General features: G+C 51.9%; 3 protein-coding genes across 6 annotated transcripts in view; 2 read left to right on the forward strand and 1 right to left on the reverse strand.

The window, feature by feature from the left end:
• The window catches only part of TYW1B (tRNA-yW synthesizing protein 1 homolog B), a 107695-nt gene extending 100922 nt beyond the window's left edge, over nucleotides 1-6773 (reverse strand). For 2 of the 4 annotated variants that reach the window (XR_014574114.1, XM_083805799.1), the window contains exons 1-7: nucleotides 6695-6773; nucleotides 4819-4873; nucleotides 4416-4558; nucleotides 3563-3700; nucleotides 2881-2982; nucleotides 1896-2090; nucleotides 736-1017 (exon numbers count right to left, since the gene is read on the reverse strand). Coding sequence is in view for 3 of the 4 variants with exons in the window: in XM_083805799.1 (XP_083661925.1) it covers nucleotides 736-1017; nucleotides 1896-2090; nucleotides 2881-2982; nucleotides 3563-3700; nucleotides 4416-4558; nucleotides 4819-4873; nucleotides 6695-6769 (990 nt within the window). In the remaining variant the exon portion in view is untranslated. Of the gene's footprint in view, nucleotides 1-735; nucleotides 1018-1895; nucleotides 2091-2880; nucleotides 2983-3562; nucleotides 3701-4415; nucleotides 4559-4818; nucleotides 4874-5301; nucleotides 5325-5411; nucleotides 5591-6694 lie in introns of those variants that run through there. The other 2 variants (XM_083805800.1, XM_083805801.1) reach the window with 2 other exon arrangements.
• Nucleotides 6774-6894: 121 nt separating this feature from the next.
• On the forward strand, nucleotides 6895-12235 carry SBDS (SBDS ribosome maturation factor). The gene is made up of 5 exons (XM_083805811.1): nucleotides 6895-7028; nucleotides 7268-7397; nucleotides 8242-8442; nucleotides 9045-9209; nucleotides 9836-12235. Exons 1-5 carry the CDS (start codon nucleotides 6901-6903, stop codon nucleotides 9962-9964), a joined length of 753 nt encoding a protein of 250 aa, XP_083661937.1. The 5' UTR covers nucleotides 6895-6900; the 3' UTR covers nucleotides 9965-12235.
• Nucleotides 12236-12373: 138 nt separating this feature from the next.
• Nucleotides 12374-18787, forward strand: LOC310884379 (coiled-coil domain-containing protein 183-like). The gene is made up of 13 exons (XM_083806092.1): nucleotides 12374-13361; nucleotides 13825-14372; nucleotides 14405-14647; nucleotides 14722-14826; nucleotides 14983-15105; nucleotides 15491-15619; nucleotides 15730-15790; nucleotides 15883-15983; nucleotides 16148-16308; nucleotides 16812-16977; nucleotides 17171-17296; nucleotides 17533-17629; nucleotides 18281-18787. The coding sequence occupies exons 1-13, from the start codon at nucleotides 13295-13297 to the stop codon at nucleotides 18391-18393; spliced, it is 2040 nt and encodes a 679-aa protein (XP_083662218.1). The 5' UTR covers nucleotides 12374-13294; the 3' UTR covers nucleotides 18394-18787.
• The last annotated feature ends 4515 nt before the right edge of the window (nucleotides 18788-23302 follow it).

Below are 23302 nucleotides of genomic sequence, written 5' to 3' on the forward strand. Positions count from 1 at the left end.
CTGGTGCTTGGGATTATTCCTCCCCAGGTGCAGGACCCTGCACTTGCAGGGATGAACCTCATGAGGTTCCTTTCTGCCCACCTCTCCAGCCTATCCAGGTCCCTCCAAATGGCCACGCAGGCCTCTGGTGTGTCAGCCACTCCGACAAGCTTTGTATTGGCTGCAAACCTGCGGAGGGTGCATTCTGTCCCTTCATCTAGGTCATTGATGAATAAGTCGAACAGCACTGGACCCAGTACTGACCCCTGGGGGACACCACTAGCCACAGGCCTGAGCATATGCCAGAAGTGATTACAGGGAGATAAAGTCAAGGAGGTACAGGACTCGCCCAGATAACAGTACCCCAATGCCTTTGGAAAATCCTTGGGATGCAAAGTGCCCGAGCTTCACCGAGTTGGGAGCATGCTACCTGCTCATAGTGAGCTAAAGGCTTCAATATGGCTGTGAGACAAAGCAAAGACTGGCTCCCTTGGAGCATCTGTCACAGCATGCATCTCCTCCCACTCAGGAAGGCGGCTCCCTCATCATATAGAGGCTGCTCAGTCTAAGCCCACCACTAATCCTTGGTCCTTCTTTTTGGATTACTTATTCTACTTGTCACTCATCCCTCTACTCCATAAGGAAGTATCAAGCCCCCCACAGCACCTCTCTGGGCTGTGGGATGAAGGAGAAGAGTCAGACAACACTCCAACAAGCACTGAACCAGAAATAAGGACCTGTGGATTTTGGCTCTACCTCAGCATTCTCATACTCTGATGCGCCGTGTTCATGATCTGAGCTCTCCTTGCTCTGCTTCCCCTGGGATTTGCACTTCCCTTTCTTGCACTTCCCACTGCAGGGCTTCCTTTCCCCTCTGCAGAGGGCCTGGAGACAATTGAGGAACTTGGTTTTCCAGGCTTCAAAGTCAGCCTCAATGCTGCCATGCTTGCTCTGGGCCACGTTGCAGTCCCCCTCAGCACGAGTCATGATACGGCTGGCACTGAGCATCCACAGCCATCTGTCAATATTTCTTCCAACCTAGGATGGGATAGAAGTCAAAAGGACATTTAAAAGTAACAGGCAATTAAGAAAGCAAGGATCAAGCCTGGAAATAAAACTAGCTACACAGGCTGCAGGACAGCAAGACACGGACTTGTAGACTCCCTCTAACCAGCTGAATCAGAGCACGGCCACAAGGCAGTCTGAACACTGCCGAGCACCCTCAAGCTGTAAATACCCCTGCTATCATGGCAATGTAGTAAGTGAGGTGTGAGAACTAGCTTCTTTGTGAGGTGCTTGTTGGTTTAGATGTCTACATGCATGACACTTCAGGTGGCTCCCAGCTACATAAAACTAACAGTCCAGTGGCAAGTCATCCCATTTTTCTTCAACTTCAGAGATTAATTATCAGGCCTAGATACTGACGTATTTTACATTAAGAAATAGAACCACAGTATCCAGCAAAATACTGGAAAAGTTGAGAAAAGTGCTCTAAACTGAAAGGCAGCAAGCTAAAAGGCTTCTGGTAATGTCATGCACTGACAGAAAGCGTTCAAAGCTGGGAAATTAACTTAATAAGGATTTGGTAAATGTGTTCTCATTAGTCACTACCAAAACCACTCAGATTAATGCCATGCTTACAGGACTCATCTCTCTCCCATTTCACAGGACAGCACACTTGTTTCAAAGCTGCATTGCCTATGGCCTAAACCCAGCTCCTATCAAGTCCACACAAATGCTGTAATAGGAGCTGAATTCTCACACCTTAAGTTCCACACCAGGTAATATATCAGTGTCTTCTCAAAATGATAGCACAACTCCACCTGACCCTAACGACCTACTGGTGTCACTCAGTTTTGTTGCAGTTAGGAAAATTTAGCCATTCAGAGGAACAGAAAAGTAATGGGGATACTCACCGTGTTATAATGATCAACATAAACTGAGTTTCCCAAGCCAAACACAGCATATCTCAGGCCCTTCAGGTAGGTTTTGCCAAAGCGGAAGTCATTTGCAGTCTCTTCTAACCACTTGCAGAACCATGCGGCACTCTCAGTTGGCTGTCCGTCTGTGTACGTAGCTACCAAGAACACACAAATGTTCCTGCTGGTTGTCTAATGTATAAGAATGGGACAGAAAAAAAATTGCTGATTATCAGAGCACTTTACATGAGGAAGAGCTATAGCAGACAGTTGGAAGCATGAGGAAGAGCTGTAACACAAAGACAGCTTGAAGAAGTTAAAAGTTGTTTTGTGGTTTGTTTGGTTTTTTTAATACTATGTGGGTTAAGAATGCTGCAAGTAATAAAACCAATGGTAGCAAGTAGCCATCCTCCATGCAAAGCCATCTTAAGTTAGGCAAGGGAAATCAAGCTGTCTTCCCCCTACATAACAGGGACAGTGGTAAAACTGACATCCACCCCCTCTTCCCCAATGAACAGCTTCTTATACTCTTGCAGGGATAAAAGTCTCCCATAGATGCAAGAAGGAACTATTAATATTTCCAGAAGAAAAAAATCCATCACAGATTATTCAATATAAATACGCCCCCCAGGAATTTTCTTAAGTCTTCAAAGGCTGCAGAAGTACCACTATTTGTTCTCTGCTTTCCCCAGGTGTACCCTCTCAGAGAGAACAGGGGGACCAGGTGCAGATACTCTCATGTAACTCACTCCTGAGTTACAGAACCAGCTCATACAAAATCAGCGTCAGTATCAACATATTGTAGATGATGCTCTTATAGTAACTTTCAAGATTACTGCTGAGGGCTGAAGGGCTATGCTCACCTATGTTTGAGAAGCAATTTGCAAACACACAGCTTTGGGGATTTCCAGGATAACAAGAGAGAAATACGAAAGGAAAAGATCCTTGACAATACCAGGAAAAGTTTGTATTTATTACATACCTCCTCTGCTAGACAGTCATCTGGATCATAATCTCCCAAGCTAATGACTTCCACAGGCAAATTAAGGGAAATAACTGCTTCAGCCAGGCCTTTCGCAAATCTCTGAGAAGAGAAACGTAGAAAATTATGAATGACTTCAACCCAGCTACAGGAAGCATGAAACAAGCTCTGCCGTGTCCAATCACAAGACACCTCCCAGCACAGAAAGAACAATGACACTTGATAACTACACACTGCACCTGTAATTTCTCAGATTAAAAAAGTGAAGGAGCAATGAAGACTTACAAGTGCTAATAGCTCATGATTTGCATACATACAAATTCATTCTTTTTAACAAAGTACCTAAAGCAGCACTTCTCTCTAGAATACCTGCTAGCAAACTAAGAGTGTATTGTAACAGCAAGTTTTAAGCCTTATAATTAGCGTCTCTACCACTTACCCCACTTTAAGTGAATAGACTTGGGTTTTTTTGTTTTGGTTTGGCTTTGTATTGTTTTTTGTTTGTTTTAAACATAATTTTCACTTATCTGCCATGCTGTGCACTGATTTCTAATGAGCTAATGAACTTTCCAATAAACTTTCAGATTTTTACATGGCACAGTGTTCCTAAGGCAAGCAACATACCTGAATCTCGGAAATACTTCTATCAGCTTCAGGCATGTGGAAAAAAACAGTAACATACCTTTGCTGTGCCAGTCTGAGACCCATAGAAAATTTTTATGCCAGCAACATAGACCTCTTTCGCCTGCAGGGCAGCATATCCATTTGCTTGTTTTTCTTCTACTACTTCAGAAAACAGGTTCCCATTGGATTTTTCACCCTGTGAAAAAAAGCATTTTGTCTCATTCAACCCCTTTAAGTGTCCTTAAGCCCGTTTTCCCCAAAGCATTTAAAATACAAAGCCAGTAACCAGCCTCCCAGCACTATACCAACGCAACAGTCAAAGCATTTTAGCTTCTCACACACTCAGAGAGAAATGCATTAGTAACTACTCCACTGAACTAGGCCGTGCTGTAAACCCATCTCACACATCAGGGAGGCAGCAGGATTCAGCAGAACCTGAGAAGTGATTCTTCCACCCTATGCTGCAGAACTTCACTCGTGTGTGTGAGAAGGTTTTAGCTTCCTGAATGAGCTAATCCCACTCCCATCCTAAAACCAGTTCAATCTTTTCATTAAGGTCACCGGAAAGGCTAACCTGAAACACTGAACGCAAACAGAGTGACTTACTTGAAGTGACAGAGCTGTCCACGCTAACACTTCTCCATATCAGAGTGAGAGGTTTTCAGACAAAATCTGCTCTAACCTCAGAGCAGCACTGGCGGCTAGTTACCCACACCCACAGCGCAATCCAGACTGAGAACTGTAACTGTCAGGTAAACTAAACCACACTTTGGGTTTACAACAACCAAGGTGGGCCCACAGCAAAGTGCCACATTTCACTGCACCAGTGGGTACCTTCACCTGGCACCTACTCCTTCCCACACACAAGTTTTGGGTTTTTCTCAGACAAACGTGCTCAAGTCTCCAGTTACCTTCTTTTTGGTGGTGAAGAGCTGGACAACGATCCAGAGACTGATCCCCAAAGCAATAACAGAATAGATGTAAAATCTGTGCAGCCACAAGGATGCCAGGCAAGTGTAGGAAAAGTTCCACATATCCATTGAGACATCTAAATCTAGAATAAATCACAGATTTAGCAAAAGCAGATTCCTTCAGTATGAATTTAGAATAAGCACACAAAAAAAGTCACACGACACCCACAGACTCATGCCATCAGCTATTCCCAGGCTCTGCAGAAAACAGCTTCTGGCTGAAGACACAACACTACGGCTGAGTAAGTGACCTTCACCTTCTCAGCGGTGCATACACAGAGTTTCACCTGCCTACCCAAGCTAACATTTTAGAAATCACACTGCAATGCTGGGCTTCTCTTACCTAGGGCAGGTTCTGTCCCAAGGAAAGGCAGGAAATACTTGCGCAGCGCCACTGCCTGAAAGTTAAGTAAAACATCCTTGTTAAACATCAAGTGTACCTCACAGACCTTAGCTTTCCATAGACCCAACACATGCAGATCTCTGGAGCTGTAAAATCCCACATCAAGGGGGAAATCATTCTCCAGAGCTAACTGGGAAACAGAGCCCTGGCTTGCACAGACAAGGTGCTACACTGATTACAACGACAGGTTGGGTACAGAGCATCAAGGCCAGACTGAAATCTGGATTCGATCACAAATACTTTCCCGGGGTTATATCATGTGGGTGAGGTTTCATTTGGAACAGTGAAAATTGTTCTGAGCTGACTTTAAAACTCCAAGTACACCATGACTGTAGCCAGGGGCGCTGCTTGTGTGGCCCCTGTGATTACTTATCAGGTACAAAACATTCAAGAGCTTAAACAAGGCTCATGTGCAACACATAACTGCCTGAGAAGCACCAAGCAGGCTGCAGGCCTCTTGCACTCTGCTTTGGCAGGCGTCTAACAAGAGCAGGAACACAGAAAGCTTGAAGAAGCTGGAAGCTTTATCTTGCCTCTCCCCGGGCTGCTGCTCGCAGCACGAGATTAAAGCCTTCCTTCCCCTAGGCCAGCGACACCCAACCCCTGAGAGAAGCAGGGTGAGGGGACTCCGCTCCCTGCCGGCCCCATGCCACAGGTGGGTGCCAGGTGCTGCAGGCAGGGAAGGCCTCCAACACCCCAATAATTACCCCACTGAAGCCCCACACACACACTAATTACCCCACTGAAGCCCCCCTGCTAATTGCCCCAACAATTACCCCCCTGAAGCCCCCCATGCTAATTACCCCAATAATCACCCCCTGAAGCCCTTCACACTACTTACCCCAATAATCACCCCCTGAAATCCCCCTACGCTAATTACCCCAATAATCACCCCACTGAAGCCCCTCATGCTAATTACCCCAATAATCACCCCCTGAAATCCCCCTACGCTAATTACCCCAACAATTACCCCCCTGAAGCCCCCCATGCTAATTACCCCAATAATCACCCCCCCAAGCCCCCCCACGCTAATTACTCCAATAATCACCCCCTGAAGCCCCTCACGCTAATTACCCCAATAATCACCCCACTGAAGACACCCCCACGCTAATCACCCCAATAATTGCCCCCACTGAAGACGCCCCCACGCTAATCACCCCAATAATCGCCCCCACTGAAGCCCCTCACACTAATTACCCCAATAATCACCCCCTGAAGCCCCCCATGCTAATTACCCCACTAATCACCCCCCCGAAGCCCCCCCAAGCTCATTACCCCAATAATCGCCCCACTGAAGCCCCTCACACTAATTACCCCACTAATCACCCCCCAAAGCCTCTCACGTTAATTACCCCACTAATCACCCCCCTGAAGCCCCTCACGCTAATTACCCCAATAATGACCCCCCTGAAGCCCCTCACGCTAATTACCCCACTAATCACCCCCCCGAAGCCCCCCACGCTAATCACCCCAATAATCGCCCCCACTGAAGCCCCCCACGCTAATTACCCCAGCAGTCACCCCCCCGAAGCCCCCAACGCTAATTACCCCAGCAATCGCCCCACGGAAGCCGCCCCAGGCTCATTACCCCAATAATCACCCCACTGAAGCCCCCCCACGCTAATTACCCCAGCAATCGCCCCCCCGAAGCCCCCCCGACGCTCATTACCCCAATAATCACCGCACTGAAGCCCCCCACGCTAATTACCCCAGTAATCGCCCCGCTGAAGCCCCCCCCACGCGCTAATTACCCCCACCGAAGCCCCCCCCCCCACTAATTACCCCGCCGAGAGCCCCCCAACACCCACCCCCGTACCTCCGCTCTCCGCCCCCACGCGGCCGCGGCCCCGGCCCCTCGCCCCCTCCCCTTCCGTTTCCCTCCGGACGCCATTTGCCGCCCCACCACCGGGCGGGGACGGCGGCGCGGCGGCCAACGGCCGTGCACGGCGGGGCGGCCCCGCCTCTCGCCGCCCTCTCCCGCGGGGCCGTGTGGCGCAGCGAGGCGGCGGCGGCGGTTCGGCCATGTCCATCTTCACCCCCACCAACCAGATCCGCCTCACCAACGTGGCCGTGGTGCGGGCGCGGCGCGGCGGGAAGCGCTTCGAGATCGCCTGCTACCGCAACAAAGTCATGGGCTGGCGCAGCGGGGCGTGAGTCCGGGTCGGGGGGGGGCTGGCTGTGAGGGGGCAGCGCCCGCGGGGACCGGCGAGCGGGGGTGGCTCTGAGGGGGTCCGGTTCTGAGGGGGGCTCCGTGGGGCCCGGTTGTGGGTGGGGGGAGAATCCCCTGCCTCCCCCCTTCCCCCCCCGGGCCGCCCCGGGTCTTGTCAGCGGGCTCGGCCCTGCCCTCGGCCCGTCCCCGCCGCCCCCTGACGCTGCGGTCGGCCGGCAGGGAGAAGGACCTGGACGAGGTGCTGCAGACGCACACGGTGTTCGTCAACGTGTCCAAAGGGCAGGTGGCGAGGAAGGAGGATCTCGTGCGGGCCTTCGGGACCGATGACCAGACGGAAATCTGTAAGATGGTAGGTCCCGCGCCTCGCAGCGTGCCCTGACAGGGCTCGTTACGGCTGGGAGGCGTGAACGCCGCGCAGACGTGGGAGGTTGGTTGGTTAATGGAGGGCTCACAGTGCTGCTGTGGGCGAAATCATTGTTGGTTTGTTAAAAAATGTGTAGAGAGGGATGGTAGCTCTCTGGTATTCTCTTATATCATACATTCATCCAAGTCTTATGCATTTCATGCATTTACGCATTGGAATAGGCTGCCCGGGAAAGTGGTTGAGTCACCATCCCTGGAGGGCTTTAAAAGACCTTTAGACGTAGAGCTTAGTGATACGGTTTAGCGGAGGACTTGTTAGCGTTAGGTCAGAGGTTGGGCTCGGTGATCTTGGGGGTCTCTTCCAACCTAGATGATTCTCTGATAGCATACAGCCTTAATGCGCTGATCTCTTCGGACCCAGGTGAGCCTTGAAGAATTTACCATCAAAGATTGGCCGTTAAGGATGCAGAGAAAAGAAAAGGGTAGTCACTTATTTTGGAGAGTCCAATTAAATGTTAAGAACAAATCTAGTTTCTTCTTGGCACGTTACAGATTGTGGGCTTGCTGTGGGTGATGACAGTTTAACTAAACCTGTGCCTTTCTTTTTGTAGTTTAGTGCTTCTGTGGTGTTTGTTGGTTGTGGTTTTTTTTCTGACATCTTTCCAGTGTTGTCTGTTGTAACAATACACATTCTTATATGGTTATTTTTTTCAGCATTTCATGTCTAACCAAACCATTCAAGCAACTGTTAAATTTGTCATGCAAGGGTTTTCAATTTTTTGCCAGATCTGCAATACTTGCTAACCAATTTCTGTATTTTTTAACTGCAGATTTTATCAAAAGGGGAGTTGCAGGTGTCAGACAAAGAACGACAGACGCAGCTGGAGCAGATGTTTAGAGACATCGCAACTATTGTGGCTGACAAATGTGTGAATCCTGAGACAAAGAGGCCATACACAGTAATCCTGATAGAGAGAGCCATGAAGGATATTCACTACTCTGTCAAACCAAACAAGAGCACAAAGCAACAGGTTAGTATTCTCTAAAAGTCAGCTTGTGCTCAGAGGTGTTGTCATCAAGTGTGATTTCTCTATGAGCATTTGCATAGGAATGAAAACAGCCTTGTGGTCAAAAGCTGGCAGAAGGATTAGTTGGCTGGCTGGCAGCTGAATGCTGGGTGCAAGCAGCTTCTGAAGCTCCTGTAGTTTGTCTTTTAACTGTTCAGTGAAGGGAGAAAGATAAAAACTAATTAAAGCAGCATCAGTGATATGCCTGGAACAGAAATAAATGTTTTATGATTTATTTCAAGTGAGGTAGTAAATTAGTCCATACATCTGAGCCATATGGGTTCCTACTGTTCTGTAGGATGACTGTCATTTAATATTATTTCCTATTGAACATTCTTTCTGGCATGTTTTTTCAGTATTTGAAGTGACCACCATCAGGCATAACTCTGCCTTTTCTTTTTAGTCTAACAAACCAGCGTAATTGCAATTTCTTCCTGTAGCAGAGTGCCAGTGAATAGTACTGAGAAATGTTTGAAGCTAGTACAGAAAAATGGAGGTTTTGATCTGTGTGGCCTTTTTAAGCAAGTGAATAAATGCTCCTCTTTCTTTCTTCAATGTCTCTGCAGGCACTGGAAGTGATCAGACAATTAAAGGAGACCATGCAAATTGAACGTGCTCACATGAGGTTACGATTTATTCTTCCAGCAAAGGAGGGGAAGAAACTCAAAGAGAAGCTCAAGCCACTGATTAAAGTTATTGAGAATGAAGACTTCCACGATCAGTTAGAAATTGTAAGCAATAAAGCAGACCTTGGGTTTCATACTTGATTTGACTATACCATACTACAGCAAGAATTAGCATAGGGAAGTTGTTTAGATAAACTGCAAGGGTGCCACAGATTCTAAATCAGAGTCATGGTTTGTAGTCTTTAATGTCACACAATCGTACTGAAAGCTTGAAAGTAGCCTTTAGTGTACAGAGATTGCAGGTTCAGGCTGAGGGGAAGCACAGTGTAGTTTCTCTTAGCAGTGATTCTCCTATAAAATACATAAGTTTCTCTGTATGGAATTTTTCTGTTAATTATTTGGTGGATCAGGCCTGTATTTTGACAATAGTCAATTATTTGAAAAACAGTTTGTGGTAAAGGAAAACTTGCAATCGGTAAGAATCTTTGAGAACAAGTTAGAATCTAGCAACCTAACTGTCAAAACCATCATGTCCAGCATGCTGAACGTGCTGGAAATGCAAAACTTCTTTGATAAAAGAAGTTTTGATAAAAATTGCTTAGCAATTCTGTCAAGTCCCTATAGTAACTAAACAATACCTTTCTTTAAATGAAAATGAATTTTAGGTCATGAGAAGTTGTTGATGAAAATTGAGTATTATTGCTTGACTGATTAAATGTGAAATATTTCAGGTGTGCCTTATTGACCCGGGCTGCTTCAGAGAGATTGATGAGTTGATCCGATGTGAGACAAAAGGGAAAGGAACGCTGGAAGTGCTCAATCTGAAGGACGTGGAGGAAGGAGATGAAAAGCTTGAATAACGAAAACCTTTTTGATGCAGTACTACTTTAACAGCGTTCAACGGAATGACTGGCGTTAGCCACTCTTTTCTGTTAGGCCTTCTTGTTTTTTCCAATCTCTTGCTGCCAAATACTTTCTGACACTAATCCTTTGGGATTTTTCCATGCAGTGTGTTTTTTTTAATCATTTTACACTTGCTTGGTTTACAAATGGTTTGCCTGTAGGAACATTTTGTGTCAGAGTTGCACTAATGAGGATTGAGTTAAGACTTGATATGGAAGTTACTATGGCTTTGGTTTACTTTAAGGGTTGCTGATGAGGAGTGTTTGACTGATATGGTGCCAATCATTTTTGCTTAAATTGTCAGTGATGAGTGGAAGATTGCATATGTCACCGAGGGGTGGGTGTTGTACGTAAGGAGAGGAACCTTTGGAAAAGGGAGATGCATTTTCACTTTCAAACAAGTGCAAAATGTGGATCATGTGTAAACCGATCTCTTGGCGGCATGAAAACTTACCTATACTTCCATAATTGGCTGCTCAATAATTACAGTAATATAAAGGACCATTCATGTAGATTTTCTTCACTGGATATAACAGCACTCACTAACTTAGAAAAAATGTTCTCCAAATAACTTATTCATAAAATCTATTTAGCTACATTAATAAAAATGAATTATCATCTATTTATATATTATAGATACAGAAAGAAATAAAATATTTTTGTTATAGCATAGGAGGTATCCCTGGCTGTGGTGATGCTTTTCGTAGGCTGGAGGAGCAGCCTGCATTTCTGAGCTGTTCTCATTCACGCAGTGAAATGAACCGGATCTGTAGCCTCTGGCCATTGTACTAGACAGGCTTTTGTTGGGCCGGAATTCCCTCGTGGTAGCTGTGTGTATGTGTGCCGTTTCGTTTGAGTTTGATGCAGAACAATGCTTGCAGCTGTCCTTTATCCTGTGTCTCTTTATGCTGCTTTCTAATACATGTGCAGAATTTCCAGCCAGCTCCTGAGGCGTGGTGTGTAGTTCTTCAAGTTTCTGTTAAAACTTGTCTCAAATGTATTAAACAAATGCTTTTTAACTTGCATATTTCAAAGAAGAGGGGGAAAAGAGGATGAAAACTGGAGAAAGAGATATTAAAAATACCCCCAGGCCAAGCGGATATTCTTGGGAGACAAAGCCAAGCCAGCAGGAATTTAAGGGGAGCCTTTAGCATTATATACCTGTTTCCATGCTGACAGTATGCAGCAAATCAGGATTTGCAGGGCGGCCAGCTGCTAGATCTCTGTTTTAGATGAGCATGTGCTACATTCATTCTGTGCTGTTTACTTTTGGAGCATGTGACCATGCCTGTTAAATGACAATTAAACAGACCTCTAGGTTGTGTTTTTCACGTGACGTTTTCCTATGTACCATTAAAAGATGATGTGAACTTTCTAGATTTCATGCAGGGAGAGATAGTCAACTGGAGAAAGATTTGACATGACACATGGGCTCCTCTGCACCTGACTAGATCCTTGGTCAAAGGTTTCCTCTCTGAAGTTGATTTCTGCAGCAGCTTGTTGACATGAGCTTGTGCAAGGCTGGGTTCAATTTCTTTAGTAATGTTTTGGGAGGACTTGCTGCTAGGGAGCCCGAGTTCTGCTGAAGGGTCGTGAAATGGAGATTCTTGAACCATTGTATCCATCTTTAAATGCTTTCTATTGCCCCCAGGATAATCCTCCATCATGTTTAAATGCTGCCTAGGAAGGTTTAGTGGCATAATTTCTGTATTTGTGGGGTGGACACAGCTTAAATGTGGAGAGCTGGTGCTTGGATAGATGGGCAAAATTCCTCATGTATACAAGCCCTTAGCTGCTTGTCTTTCAAATGGCCATCTCTTCATTCACAGTTTATGAAGCACTGAGGATGATGATATTTAACTTGTCACTGGCACTTAGTACTAACATGTAATTCATAAATCTGCAAAGGAGACACCGAGCAAAAGCCTCAGATGACATTGTGTTGGTAATATTTGATTTCGTAATTCTGTAATTTCTTTGTTTTATATGTTCAGCACCTAGAGCACAATAGGATGGCTTGAGTTACAGAAGCTTAACCTAAGCTGATTTATGAGCTTGGTGCAAGAAAGTCAATTTCCTTATAAAGTCTTTTTCTACAGATCAAATGTTAAAGATTTTCTGTGGTAGAGGGAGCTTGGTTTTATTTATAAACATGCGTGCATTTCTTGACATGTTTGTAGTTCAGCAAGAATGTATGGTAAGCATCAAAATAAATACCAGTATTGATAGCTGTTCTTTCTGTTTTCAACTTTTGCCCATTTCAACGAGGAACATAATTGTTTCCTGACTTACTAACTGAAATTTCCAAAGGAACATATGTGTGTAGTAATAGTCTCCTCTTGGTGTTTGAAGTAAGCTGGCAGCTTTGAGGTGAGTGCTGGTAGTGGGCTTGGGTACACATGCACACGTTTTTTCCCTGAAATTTTCCTCAAAACTTGAGTTAAACAATTTTTTTGGTCTTCTGCATGTTGCTATTCTTTTTAGTTGTGGTCTTTCTGTTGAGGGAGATGTTCAGTTTCCTGGGGATCTGTGAAAACCTTTAGGTGGCAATGATTGGTCCGTAACCCATGAGTTTAAATGACACCGAATTACTCCAGTTAAGTGCTTCACCACTTGCAAGCTTCACCACTTCACTTATGTAAAGGCGGTGTTCGTGAGAGATCAGCCAGGCAGTACCCCCTTGACATCTGGGCAGAAGACAGCCTTTGAAAAGAAAGAATGATCACATAGGCATTGGATTTCACGAGTGGGTGATAAGAACTGAGGCTAGGAAGGAGAGGAGCAGAACGCAATAAATTAACAGGTAATTACTCTTTCCTGATACGATAGCCAGCCCTATACCATCCTGGTAGGATTCCTGAGCCAACCTTTATACAGCTGTGAGAAGCTCCTCGAAGAATGTACCCCTTCTGAATGTACCTGGTTCCTGGCGGGGCTTGGAGCGTTTGCGGGGCTGGGGAGGTTGAAACTGCCGTAGCCACGGCGATGGGACGCTGAGCCGGGTCCCAGCTGGCTGCCCGACCTTTGGAGGGCTCGGTAATTGCGCGGTGCTCGCTCTGTCGTCCCCTGCTGAAACGGGGCAGAGGGGGCTGTGGGTGGCCGTGGCCACGCTGTCAGGGCAGGTAGCAGCCAGAAGGTGCAGGGCAGCGGGTGTGGGTGCGTGGTGCCTGGAGGAGCCGCGGTGCCAGTTCCGTCCGAGGTCACAGACCGGCGGTGGCACCACCGGACAGAGGGGCCGCAGCAGCTGCCGTGTGCACGCCGAAGCTCGAGGCCGGACCGCTGGCACCATGCAGAGCCGCAGGGCAGACATCAGCCAGCAGACCCAGGAGCTGCGCAACATCATCACCTTGCAAGGTGCTGCTCCGTCGGCCTCGAGGGCACAACCCAGCGTGGGGGGCCCTCGGGGCGCAGGGATGTGTCAGGGTTGTGGGGTGCGCTGGGATGTTGGTCTCCAGCATGGCAGCCAAAACAAATGGGTGGCAGCCGCACCGGGATGGGGCCTGCAGTGGCTGCCTGGTCCCCTGAGCAACGCGACCCCCTGCAGAAAGGGGCCATCGGGTCCCCAGCGGGGCTGCTCCCTTCCTGCTCAGTGGGACCAGCCGAGCGTGTGGCTGCCCAGGCACTGGGGAGGCGGGATTTGGCCCAAAGTCTTTTGTCCCTGCCTGGCTTTTTCCCACTGCCCAAGCCTCTGGGGCAGAGGGGACGCATTTGTGCAAAAGGGGGCAGCAGCAGTGGGTGAGGATAGGCTGTCCTGTGCCAGAGCCTGGGGACAGGACATCATCCTGCATGGCACCAAGAGCACTCTAATGTCTTCTAGAGCAAGGGAAGAAGTTTTTCACACAGTCGTCTGAGGAAAAGCTCAGCCAGAACAGAGATCTGCTCCCCCGGCTGCACGGGATGGTGCAGGAGGACATCCATGCCCTGGGCATTGCCCAGAAGGTACCTGCAGATCCCCTCGGCTGTGCCCCTGCTCCTCTGCTGGGTTTCTCCAGGAGCAGGTACCAGCCTCGTGGGGCAACAACAGCATGTGACAGTCCCCAACGTGGCACTGATGTTCTCTCTGCCCTCTCCTGCCCGCAGCATGACCAGCTCATCATCTCCAAGGCTTGCAGAGCAGAGAAGAACTTGGACATAGTTTTGGCTGGCAAGACGGTGGAGGTAATGGGCAGGGCCTGGCTGGCACCGGCTGCTGGCAGGGGTTGGGAAGGGACACTTGTAGGAGTCTTTGGGCCAGCAGCCCCCTGGTGGTGGCTGCAAGACCTGGGGTGTTCACAGGTCACGTCTCCTCAGAAACGATCTGCAGCTGCAGTGGGTGGACACCAGCAGCCACCTCTGCCCTGCCCCACCTCCCAGGGCAAAGCTCTCCCACCCTCAGCCCTGCCACGGCAGTGACCGTTTCCCAGTGTCCCCGGCTCTGCTCTGGAATGAGCTTCCCAGGCAGGTCCCCATCCCCTCCCAACCTGCCTGCCCAGGGTGCCCGGGAGAAGCTCCAGAGCAGCATCTTCGAGCGGGTGAACGCCTGCAACGCACTGCTGTACGAGGTGAGGCGGCGCGGCCGGACCCAGGACGAGCTGCAGCAGCGGCTGCAGCAGCTGCTGGATGTCAAAATCGATGACAAGCTGCTCCAGGAGCAGGTGCAGGTACATGCCACCCCTTCCCCATCCCGAACTCCCCGGGCTCGGCATGCTGCGCCACCCCGTGTCCTGCCCCGCAGGTGATTCGCCAGCTGGAGAACAGCATCGAGAAGATGCTCATGAAAGTCCACACCGGGCAGAAGGTGACCCTGCTGTACCTGGCGGTGCGGGATGTCCTCAAGAAGGTGGGCTGTCCCCGTAACGCCAGCACAGAGCACTGCGATGGACGTGCCCCGTGGCTGGGCTGTGCCCCGTGGCTGGGCTCTGCCTCAGGCCATCTGCTGAGGTTGGCTTGACCCGGGACTCGGAGAGGTGACGCGGGGTGGCTCTGTGTGTCCCAGGAGCTGGCCTACCTGCCTCTGCATCTGGACCTCCTGCACGGGATGGCCGGGGTGTACCATGGGGAGCTGGAGGACATGGAGCTCACGGCTTTGGATGCCCTCAAAGCCAATGACATAACCAAGGTGAGCAGCTGGGGGACCTCTTCCTTCCATGCTTCAAAGCCTATAGAGGTCCAACAAAAACAGCCCCCCGTGCCCAGGCTGGTGCATCTTCCTGCAGTAAATTGCAGAAGGACTGAGCTGGACCTGCCCACAACAAGCAGATGTGTCCATAGCTCCTCCAACATCCTGCTCTCTGTGGCCCTGGGGCTGGGGACAGCCTTCTGGGAGCACTGGTGACAGTGAAGTCAGCCTGCTCCAGCCTCCAGCCCTCCATGCCCTCCGTACTCATTTCCTGTGTAGCCCAGGAGGTCAATTTTGGCCATCCATGGATACCAGCTGGCCCACGGAGGTCTTTCCCAGCTTTGACAGCCATTTCTCCCTTCTCTCTGACTCTAATGTGCTCCAGGAGGAGCTGGCCAAGTTGGAAACAGAGTTCCTCGCAGAGAGAGAGCTCAGGCACCGCTCCCTGGCTGCCCAAAAGGTGCAAATCGACCGACTTTGGCTCAAGGACGCAAGTGAAAAGCATTTGAGAGCGGTGAGCTGGTGGGAGCTGGGCAGTGCTGAGACCCCCTGGGGTGGGTGTGCTGCAGGGCCACCCTCCCCAGGTGCCAGCAGCTCAGGGGGTCATGACAAGTGTCCTTGCAGCAAGCCAGGTACGACCTGGCCATGGACTTCGCCTCCCTGCTGCCACAGGACTCGCTGCTGGGTGAGTGCCTGGAGGGGCCCAGGGGCTGGGGAACCCGAGGAGGAGGAGGAGGAGGCAGCCTCCTTCCTCCCCTGCCCCTTTCTTCTGCCCAGGCACTAAGCTGGAGGCCACCAAGTCCCAGATTGAGCACGAGGCCCGGGTGACATCGGAGGTGGAGAAGGCCAAGGCTGCAGTGCAGTGCTCCCGCCTCTGGGTGAGGGAAATCCCACCCGGGAACACCCAGCTGTGGGGAGCTGAGACTGCTCTGCTCACGGCTTCATCGAGGGGCTCCTCTCCTGAGCCCTCTGAAGCCCCTCTTGCTCATGGTGCCGACCCCCGGGCCCTGCGGGCTGAGTCCTCACGCTGTGCCCTGGGCAGGACATCACGGGCAGGCTGCTGGCGCAGCAGAAGTCCACGGCGGAGCTGGAGCAGCACATCAGGGCGTGCGAGGAGAAGAAGCGGGCGCTGAAGGACATGCTGAGGGACTTGGAGCTGAAGCAGGCAGAGCTGAAGTTTCGCCATTCCCCAGGTGCCATCAGGTGCTGCTGGCCTCGGGCTGCAGAGGGCCTCCTGAGGGCCCAGGTCGGGATCCAGCCCATCCCTGGGGAGCAGGGCCACGTCCTCCTGCCATGCGTGCACTGGGACATTCGTGTCCCAACAGGCCACCCTGTCTCTGTCCCACTCAGCTGCCCACCCCTCCTGCACCAGGGCCTGCGTTCAGCAGGGTGCTCCCCACTTTGGTCCTGGCAAAGCACCCAAAGTCCCCCCTGGGACAGCAGCGACATGGAGCGAGGAGGGATGGGTGAGGTCCTCCTGTCTAGAGCCATGGTGATAGCAGGACCTGAGGCCATGCACTGGAGGTGCCTCTCAGACCTAGCCTGCCCCAGCAGGGCATGTGGAGGACATGTCCTCCCTGCCAGGCTTGAGCTGTAGTGCAGGCAGCATCCACTCCACAGCGTGGGCCTACCTGGGCAGCTTTTGCAACACTTTTGGGGTGTCTCTGCACATGGGCACCCATACAGACGTGTGTGGGTTTGGTCAGCTGCAGGAGGCTGGAGGCAGAGCTGAGGACGAGCCTGCAGCAGGAGGAGGCCCGGTTGGAGCAGGCGCGAGCGCAGTCCCTGAGGAACCAGGAGCTCCTGCTCCTCTTTGAAAATGGCATCGACAACCTCTTCATCCGCCTGTACGGCATCGACGTACCCAAGCAGGTACAGGGTGCAGCGAGGAGCTGGGGACCCAGCTGCCACCAGGAGTAGGTCCTGCCTGTCCCCACCGTGTGTCCGCTCCCCAGCACAGGACCCATGGCAGTGCTACGGGGCATCCCGGTGACACTTGGTGCTGCCACCATCACCCCAAGCAACTTGTAATCCCTGTCAATGTTGTTCTTCCCTCTGGCCCCAGGATGTCTCCATCGAGCTGAAGGGGGTGGATGAGAAGCTGCAGTACTGCGAGCAGAAGCTGCAGCACCTGGTGCAGCGGGTGGCCTCCTTGCCTGCCCACAGCTACAGCCCTGACGAGGACAACGAGGTGTGCAGGGGCCCTGTCCCTGCTCTGGTCTCTGGGGCCCCGCATATGGCTCCTCTGGGTGGCCTGTCCCAGGGCGTCCTCCCTGATGGGAGGATGGAGGTGACCCTGGGGCAGGGCCAGGGTAGTGCTGGACACTGCGGGGTGCCCCCTTCCCCAGGGGTATGTCGAGGTGGGACGCCCCGCAGGTTGCAACACCTGCCGCCCCTTCAGCAATTACCCCAGAACATCTTTCGCAGACTTTTGTGAAGGTCAGGAATTTTCTGGAGAAAACAACTGCAAGAGAGCCACAGAACCTGAAGATTTCCTTGGAGGACATGGGCTCTGCGGTCCAAGGTAGAAGAACACGGGGACAAGTCCCACAGCAACTGCCCCAGCCCATGGGACTTCTGGGTGTCCTGTTTTGCCTCCCACTGTCCTAGCAGACCCCAGCTCACAAGCTGATCCCAACCCATGCGCTGTCTCCAGATCCTGGGGCTGACTTTGGCTGTCTCCAAGGCTTTGAGCATGGGTGGTTGTTTTTGGTGTGTATGGGGGAGAGAACAAAGGCAGCTGGTGGGGTGGTGAGTGCTGAACCACATCAAGAGGTGCTGTGGGTCTTCATCAGCCAAATGAGAGTCTCCTAAATCACCTGGCAGGGAAGAAGGACCAGTGCTTGTCTCTGTCTGTGGCCTCCTCCTGTTAGATGCTCTTAGAGGAGATTGAGTGCTCAGCAGCTCACCACCTCTGTATTCACAACGAGGGAGATGTGGCCACCACCTCACATCTCCAGACCTTTACAGGAAGCCCCAGCAGAGTCAGAGATGAACCACTGAGGTGGGGGTGGCATTGCCAGTGGATGCTGAGGATGGAAAATCTAGTTGACAGTGCCTGTGCTGGAGATGCCACCAACCCTCCGAGATGTGGAGGCTCTCCCTGGGGACACAGGTATGGTGGAGGTGGCCTCCCAGCCCCACTAAGCCCATTTGTTCCTGCTCTCTCCCACAGATCCCTTTGATTTTGCTGACAAAGACCAGGGCCTGGTTCTCACCCGGGAGGACATCAAGAAGCAAGGGCTGCACCTGATCGAAAGCAAGATGAAAAGCGGCAAGAGGAAGTAGTGGTTGCTCCCCCAGAGCTCCTGATGCCTCAGAGCACCCCCTGTGCCCTTTTCCCTGCAGGTTTAATAGAGCAGAGCTTTTTCAACCCTCCCAAGCCTGTGGTAAGGCTGGAAGGGGGGGGGATCTGGGAGGTGGTCTTGTCCTGCTGCCCTCACCTACTGCTCACCCTACAGAGCTGGGGACATGCTGTGGTGGAATAGTTTTCCCCCCTGGAGCAAAGCCAGGGGCAGGCTGGCTTTCTTCCCCCTTGATCCTGTAGGGCCAGTTCCACCGTGGGGTCTCTGGTCAACCCCAACCCCAAAAGACTATGCAGAGCCAAGGCTGCACACTGGGACAAGAACAAACAGGTAGTGGCACCTAGGCATGCAGGTGCCCAAGCAGGCAGCGGGACTTGAAGTCATGCACTGAAGCATGGAAGAAAGCTGCCTGTGACTGATTTAATCCCATGGTGGCTCCTTGCAGGAGGTTGGGTGGTGATATGGCAATGATGGATGGGGACACGACAGCTCAGGAGGGTTGGTACCACCTACAAGGAGTCCCAGAGCTGCAAGGCACCAGGCCACACTTTTGGTCCCTTCAGGTTTTTTGGTGAGGTTCCAGAGTAGGAGTTGACCTAGCCACTGGATTAGATTTAACAGGAGTGCACTAAGCAAAAGGCCACCCAGCATGGACCTGGTTGCATGACATTCCCACTGTCCCATGGATCCAAGGCAGCTGGGGGGAAGTGTACGGGTGGTGGGGCAGCCTGGGTGGGCATGGCATCTCTGGACAGGTGCATGGGGAAGGAGGGACAGATCCTGCCTTGAGAAGGAGGAACCAAACATCAGACGAAGCCCCCAGACTGGGGCTGTCTAACCTCTTCTTAGACGTCTTGCACCTCTTCCCTCCCCTGTGGCCTGTGCACACATCATTCAGCCCCTGCTGACAGCCTTGAACTCCAGGCATCAGCTCTGGGCTGCAGGGAGGTGCCTGGAGGTGGCATCGAACCCAGTGGGACCTGGAGAGCAGAGGATGCTCTGCCAAGGCTGGTGGTGGGTGGTAGGCACCTGGCCCTACTGCAAGCAAAGGCACACATAAAACAATGCTGCAAATAGATGGTGCTGTTTCCCCAAATACAGCCAGCACCGAGGGCTTCTGGCAGAGACCCGTAGTCCCTTCTGGTGACCCAGAATCTGGTGACACCACATCCCAGCCCACAGGGGGACATCGGCACTGTCATTTCCACGTGGTGCCTGCACTTGGTGCCGACATCACTTGTGACTTCATTTCTGTGCAGAAGGGAATGGCTGTTTTTGCTGAGCCTCCCAGGGGAGGGGCAGGTCACACCAAGTGTTCTTGGTGGGTTTTGTGAGACTGCAGATATAGAGAATATATTGCAAAAAGCACAGCCTAATTTGTCTTTAAAGGGAAGCTCCAGAAATAGCACAATTTGCCAGTGAAGGCATCTAATGGAGCTTTTCAGAATCAATAGCCACATACGCACACTCTTCTGCATAATTACACCAGTCCTGTTCTCACATGCCCACCGCAGCCAGGGTGTGTGTTTTGGGGTCTGGACCAGAAAATTGTCCACAGTCAAGGGGCCGAGCAAGCAGCAGGTCTGGATGGTGCTGGACCACTGAAACCACATCCACGATCTCCACACCCAGGGCCTGAAGAGCCTTAGCCAGGCCATACGGGTGGGCTCTATTCAAATAGAGAGTTAGGAAGCCAAATACTTGCACGACAACCCCGACTTGAGCAGAAAACATCTCTGCTTTTTGTGCAGGGCCCTGTCTCCAGAGCCCACCAGGCTGATGTTGAGATGGGTACACCCACACCCCACAACACTGGGGAGACACAGCTGCACTGGTGGCATTGTTGATGAGAAATCACGGAAAATCCACCCACCCATGGGCTTTTGTGCAAAGCGTCCGTTCCTTCTCTCTTTCAAGGCCGTGTAAGTGGCTGCCCAGCAGTTTTAACTACAATGGGGCTGCAGGAACCAACAGGAACTCCAGTGTTTGCTTGTACAGGGTCTAGCACAGCACAAGTATGGAGCATTAATTCTGTCTCAGCTGGCTTAGAAGCTGCACCTCCAGGACACGTCTGTTAGACAGCAGGCACCCCACCACTTAATAAATGTGAGTGGTTTGAAGCCATTTGGTAAAAATAACTTAATCAGGTACTTCAGAATTATGCACGTAGCTGCTGGGGGTGCTTTCCTCTCAAGAAGCTCCTGATAGCCTCACTTCCTTCTGAAGGAGCTCCCTTAAAAAGGGAGGCTTTTTAGAGCACGGTGATGGTGCTTTGTCCCTTGCACTCAGTCCTGATGCACAAAGGAGCAGGAAAGGACGCTGGAAAGCTCTGGAGAAGACCTCCCGTAGTCTGACACGTTTCCTCTCCCTCCTCTTCAGCCTCCAAAAGGTATTTGGTGAGGGGCAGAGCCAGATCACTCAGCTAGGCCAGGGCCTGCCTTCAGTTGGGTTCAGAGCTGAAGAAAAAGTTTCAAGCTCTTACTCTGGTTTTTCTATTCTGGATGTGAGAAAGAGAGAAACCACAAAACATGTTGAACACTTCTTCATTTTCTGGAGAACCGGGGCTGTGTCCCGCCCTGAGGAGTGCGAGGCTGTTCTGGGGCGCGCTGGCTGCCTGCTGGGAGCAGAGCGACGGCACGCCATGGCTTTGTGGCTACAGGGCCGCCGAAACCGCCAGGTCTGGAGAGGAACTTACAGAGGCAACCAGACTCATCACGAGCATTCGTTGGCTGTGTTCAGACGCAGCATCCCAAACCTTTATCACAGCCAAAAAACAAGGGGAAGGCATGCTGTGCCGCGAGCCAGCAGCTCATAGACTCGCAGACAGACCTCAGTGCCGCCGTGGATGGAGCTGGACATGGGCTGGGCACAGTTTGGACAGGTGGATCCCAGCACCCCAATTTTAAACCCCTTCTGCCAAAGCGGAGGTGCAAGAGGGAGTGGGAAGGAACCAGAGCAGCGGCTTGGTTCCTGGGTTCAAGATCTGGATGCCCTAGGGCACTGTCCCCACCCCACAGAGGCCGTGGGGCAGGAGAACCACGCAGGGGTGCTCCCGGGGGGGGCAATGTGCCCGCCTGGCTGCTGGGAGAGAAGGGCTGGTGCTGTCAGGGGGTCCAGCAGGCATGGAGATAGCACAGCCCTGGAAGGAGCAGAGAGATTTCCTCTGCCGCCCAGAGAAATGTTTCCTCCCACCACAACTATTGCCAAAGGGCTGGAGAGCTCCAGCACGATCTTCTGCAGGCGGTGCCAGCACTGGTGAGGGACCTAAAATAGGACATCGGAGAATGCACATCAGAGAATTTGCCGCACTAAAATATCTCTGCCCTGGAAACACTTGTGGGAAGGCTGGGTTTTGGGTGGGATTGTTTTTTCTTTTAAGGATGTGATCAAAATCAGATGGAATGAAGCACAACCAAGGGTAGGCACAGGCTGGAACTGTTATCAGAGCCTGAGCACTGGGGTTTTCCTGCTGAGGACACAAGCAAAAAGCCGGGGTGAGGGGCACCAGGCCAAGTCAGCTGGTTTGGGGCCACGAGAGGCTGTGCTGGCTGCCCTGGGCAGGGCCACCAGGGCAGGGCTGCTGAGGAGCTGCAGGAGGCAAGTTCCTGCATCCAAAGGAACTCAAGCACTTCTCCCTTTCCCTTTGCTATTGTAACGACTGACATTTATGAAGATGACTTTTGAACTTTTTGGACTTTTTTGCCCCCTGAATAGCGATGTGATGGCTTCCCCCTGCATCAGGTGTTGGTGGGGTTGCGGTGCACGCTGCGGCTTCTGCTCCATGGCACGGAGGCTCTGGCCCATGGCCCCTCTGGCTCCTGGCTGGTGCTGCCTGGGGTAGACCAAAGTGGCCCCAAAGAGCACGATAAGAGGGGAGAGATCAGTCTTGGCAGCACCAAGCGTGTGTCCAGGACACTTTCACCATCCAGGAAGGATTGCTCCGTTGTGCACCCCTCCCACAGGACCAAAGCCTCGTGCCCTACAGAGCAGGTTTGCATCACCCGGGGCTTTGCTCCCAAAGACCCCTGTGGGGCTACAGCAGGGGCAGCATGGCTGCGGCACGGGCTGGGGTCTGGCACCATTTGGGGCAGTATTGGTGGGGAATGTGCCACACTCTGTGACTCAGGTGGTCTGAAAACTGCAAGCAAGGAAGAAAGTGGCTGCCAGAACCTCAGCCCTGACCCCATCAGCGTGGTCTCACCTTGGGACAGGAGTGGCTGGTGCACGCCCCAGCCCTGGCCAGGCTGAGGATGACCAGAAGCAGCCAAAGGACCTGCAGCAGCTGAGGAACAGCAACGAGCATCCAAAGGCAGAGCCTCCGCCTGGGCTTCTCCCCCAGCCGGACCACAGAGCTGAGTCCCACCTGTGAGGGATTTGGGGAAAAGCCCACCCAAGCTCTCACCCGTCTCCCCTGCTGGTAGCTGTGGTCTTTGGGGTGCAGACACAGGGGCAGGGGGTTCTGGATGGCAGTGGAGCATGGCTAGGAACAGGGCTGGGAGCAGACCAGAGCGGGGACACCCAGCAAGGGTCCTCCAGGCACCAGGCAGAGGGGCTGGAGATAAACCTGCTCCCTACCAGCTCATCCAACCAGCTCCCGCTGAAGCCAAACTGGGATAACTGGTCACGCATGCTCATAGGGGTGATCCAGCCGCCATGTGCCATGGGGGGTTGGGGGCAGAGCAGACCGTGTGGGGCAGATGCTCCCAGCTCAGGCCCCAGGGGTTCCCAGCAGTGCCCAGTGCCAGCAGCACCCACAGCACAGTGTGACAAGGGGACGAGCCAGCACCGGGCACTGGTCCTTGTGTCCCGGGGGGCTTGGGCAGCTGGGGCTCTCCCACCCCCTGTCTGGGTGCCCTGTGTCGGTTTCAGCAGCATGGGGGTGGCAGAAATCC

The sequence above is a fragment of the Anser anser genome, assembly GCF_964211835.1.
Source record: "Anser anser genome assembly, chromosome: 20".
Lineage (NCBI taxonomy): Eukaryota > Metazoa > Chordata > Aves > Anseriformes > Anatidae > Anser > Anser anser.

Excerpts from the sequence above, each read along its gene's own strand:
- LOC310884379 (XM_083806092.1), top strand. The coding sequence starts at position 13,295 with ATGCAGAGCCGCAGGGCAGACATCAGCCAGCAGACCCAGGAGCTGCGC. Across the intron at positions 13,362-13,824 it reads CAACATCATCACCTTGCAAG|AGCAAGGGAAGAAGTTTTTC; the intron begins GTGCTGCTCCGT and ends AATGTCTTCTAG. Across the intron at positions 16,978-17,170 it reads GCATCGACGTACCCAAGCAG|GATGTCTCCATCGAGCTGAA; the intron begins GTACAGGGTGCA and ends CTCTGGCCCCAG.
- SBDS (XM_083805811.1), top strand. The coding sequence starts at position 6,901 with ATGTCCATCTTCACCCCCACCAACCAGATCCGCCTCACCAACGTGGCC. Across the intron at positions 8,443-9,044 it reads ACAAGAGCACAAAGCAACAG|GCACTGGAAGTGATCAGACA; the intron begins GTTAGTATTCTC and ends ATGTCTCTGCAG. Across the intron at positions 9,210-9,835 it reads TCCACGATCAGTTAGAAATT|GTGTGCCTTATTGACCCGGG; the intron begins GTAAGCAATAAA and ends GAAATATTTCAG.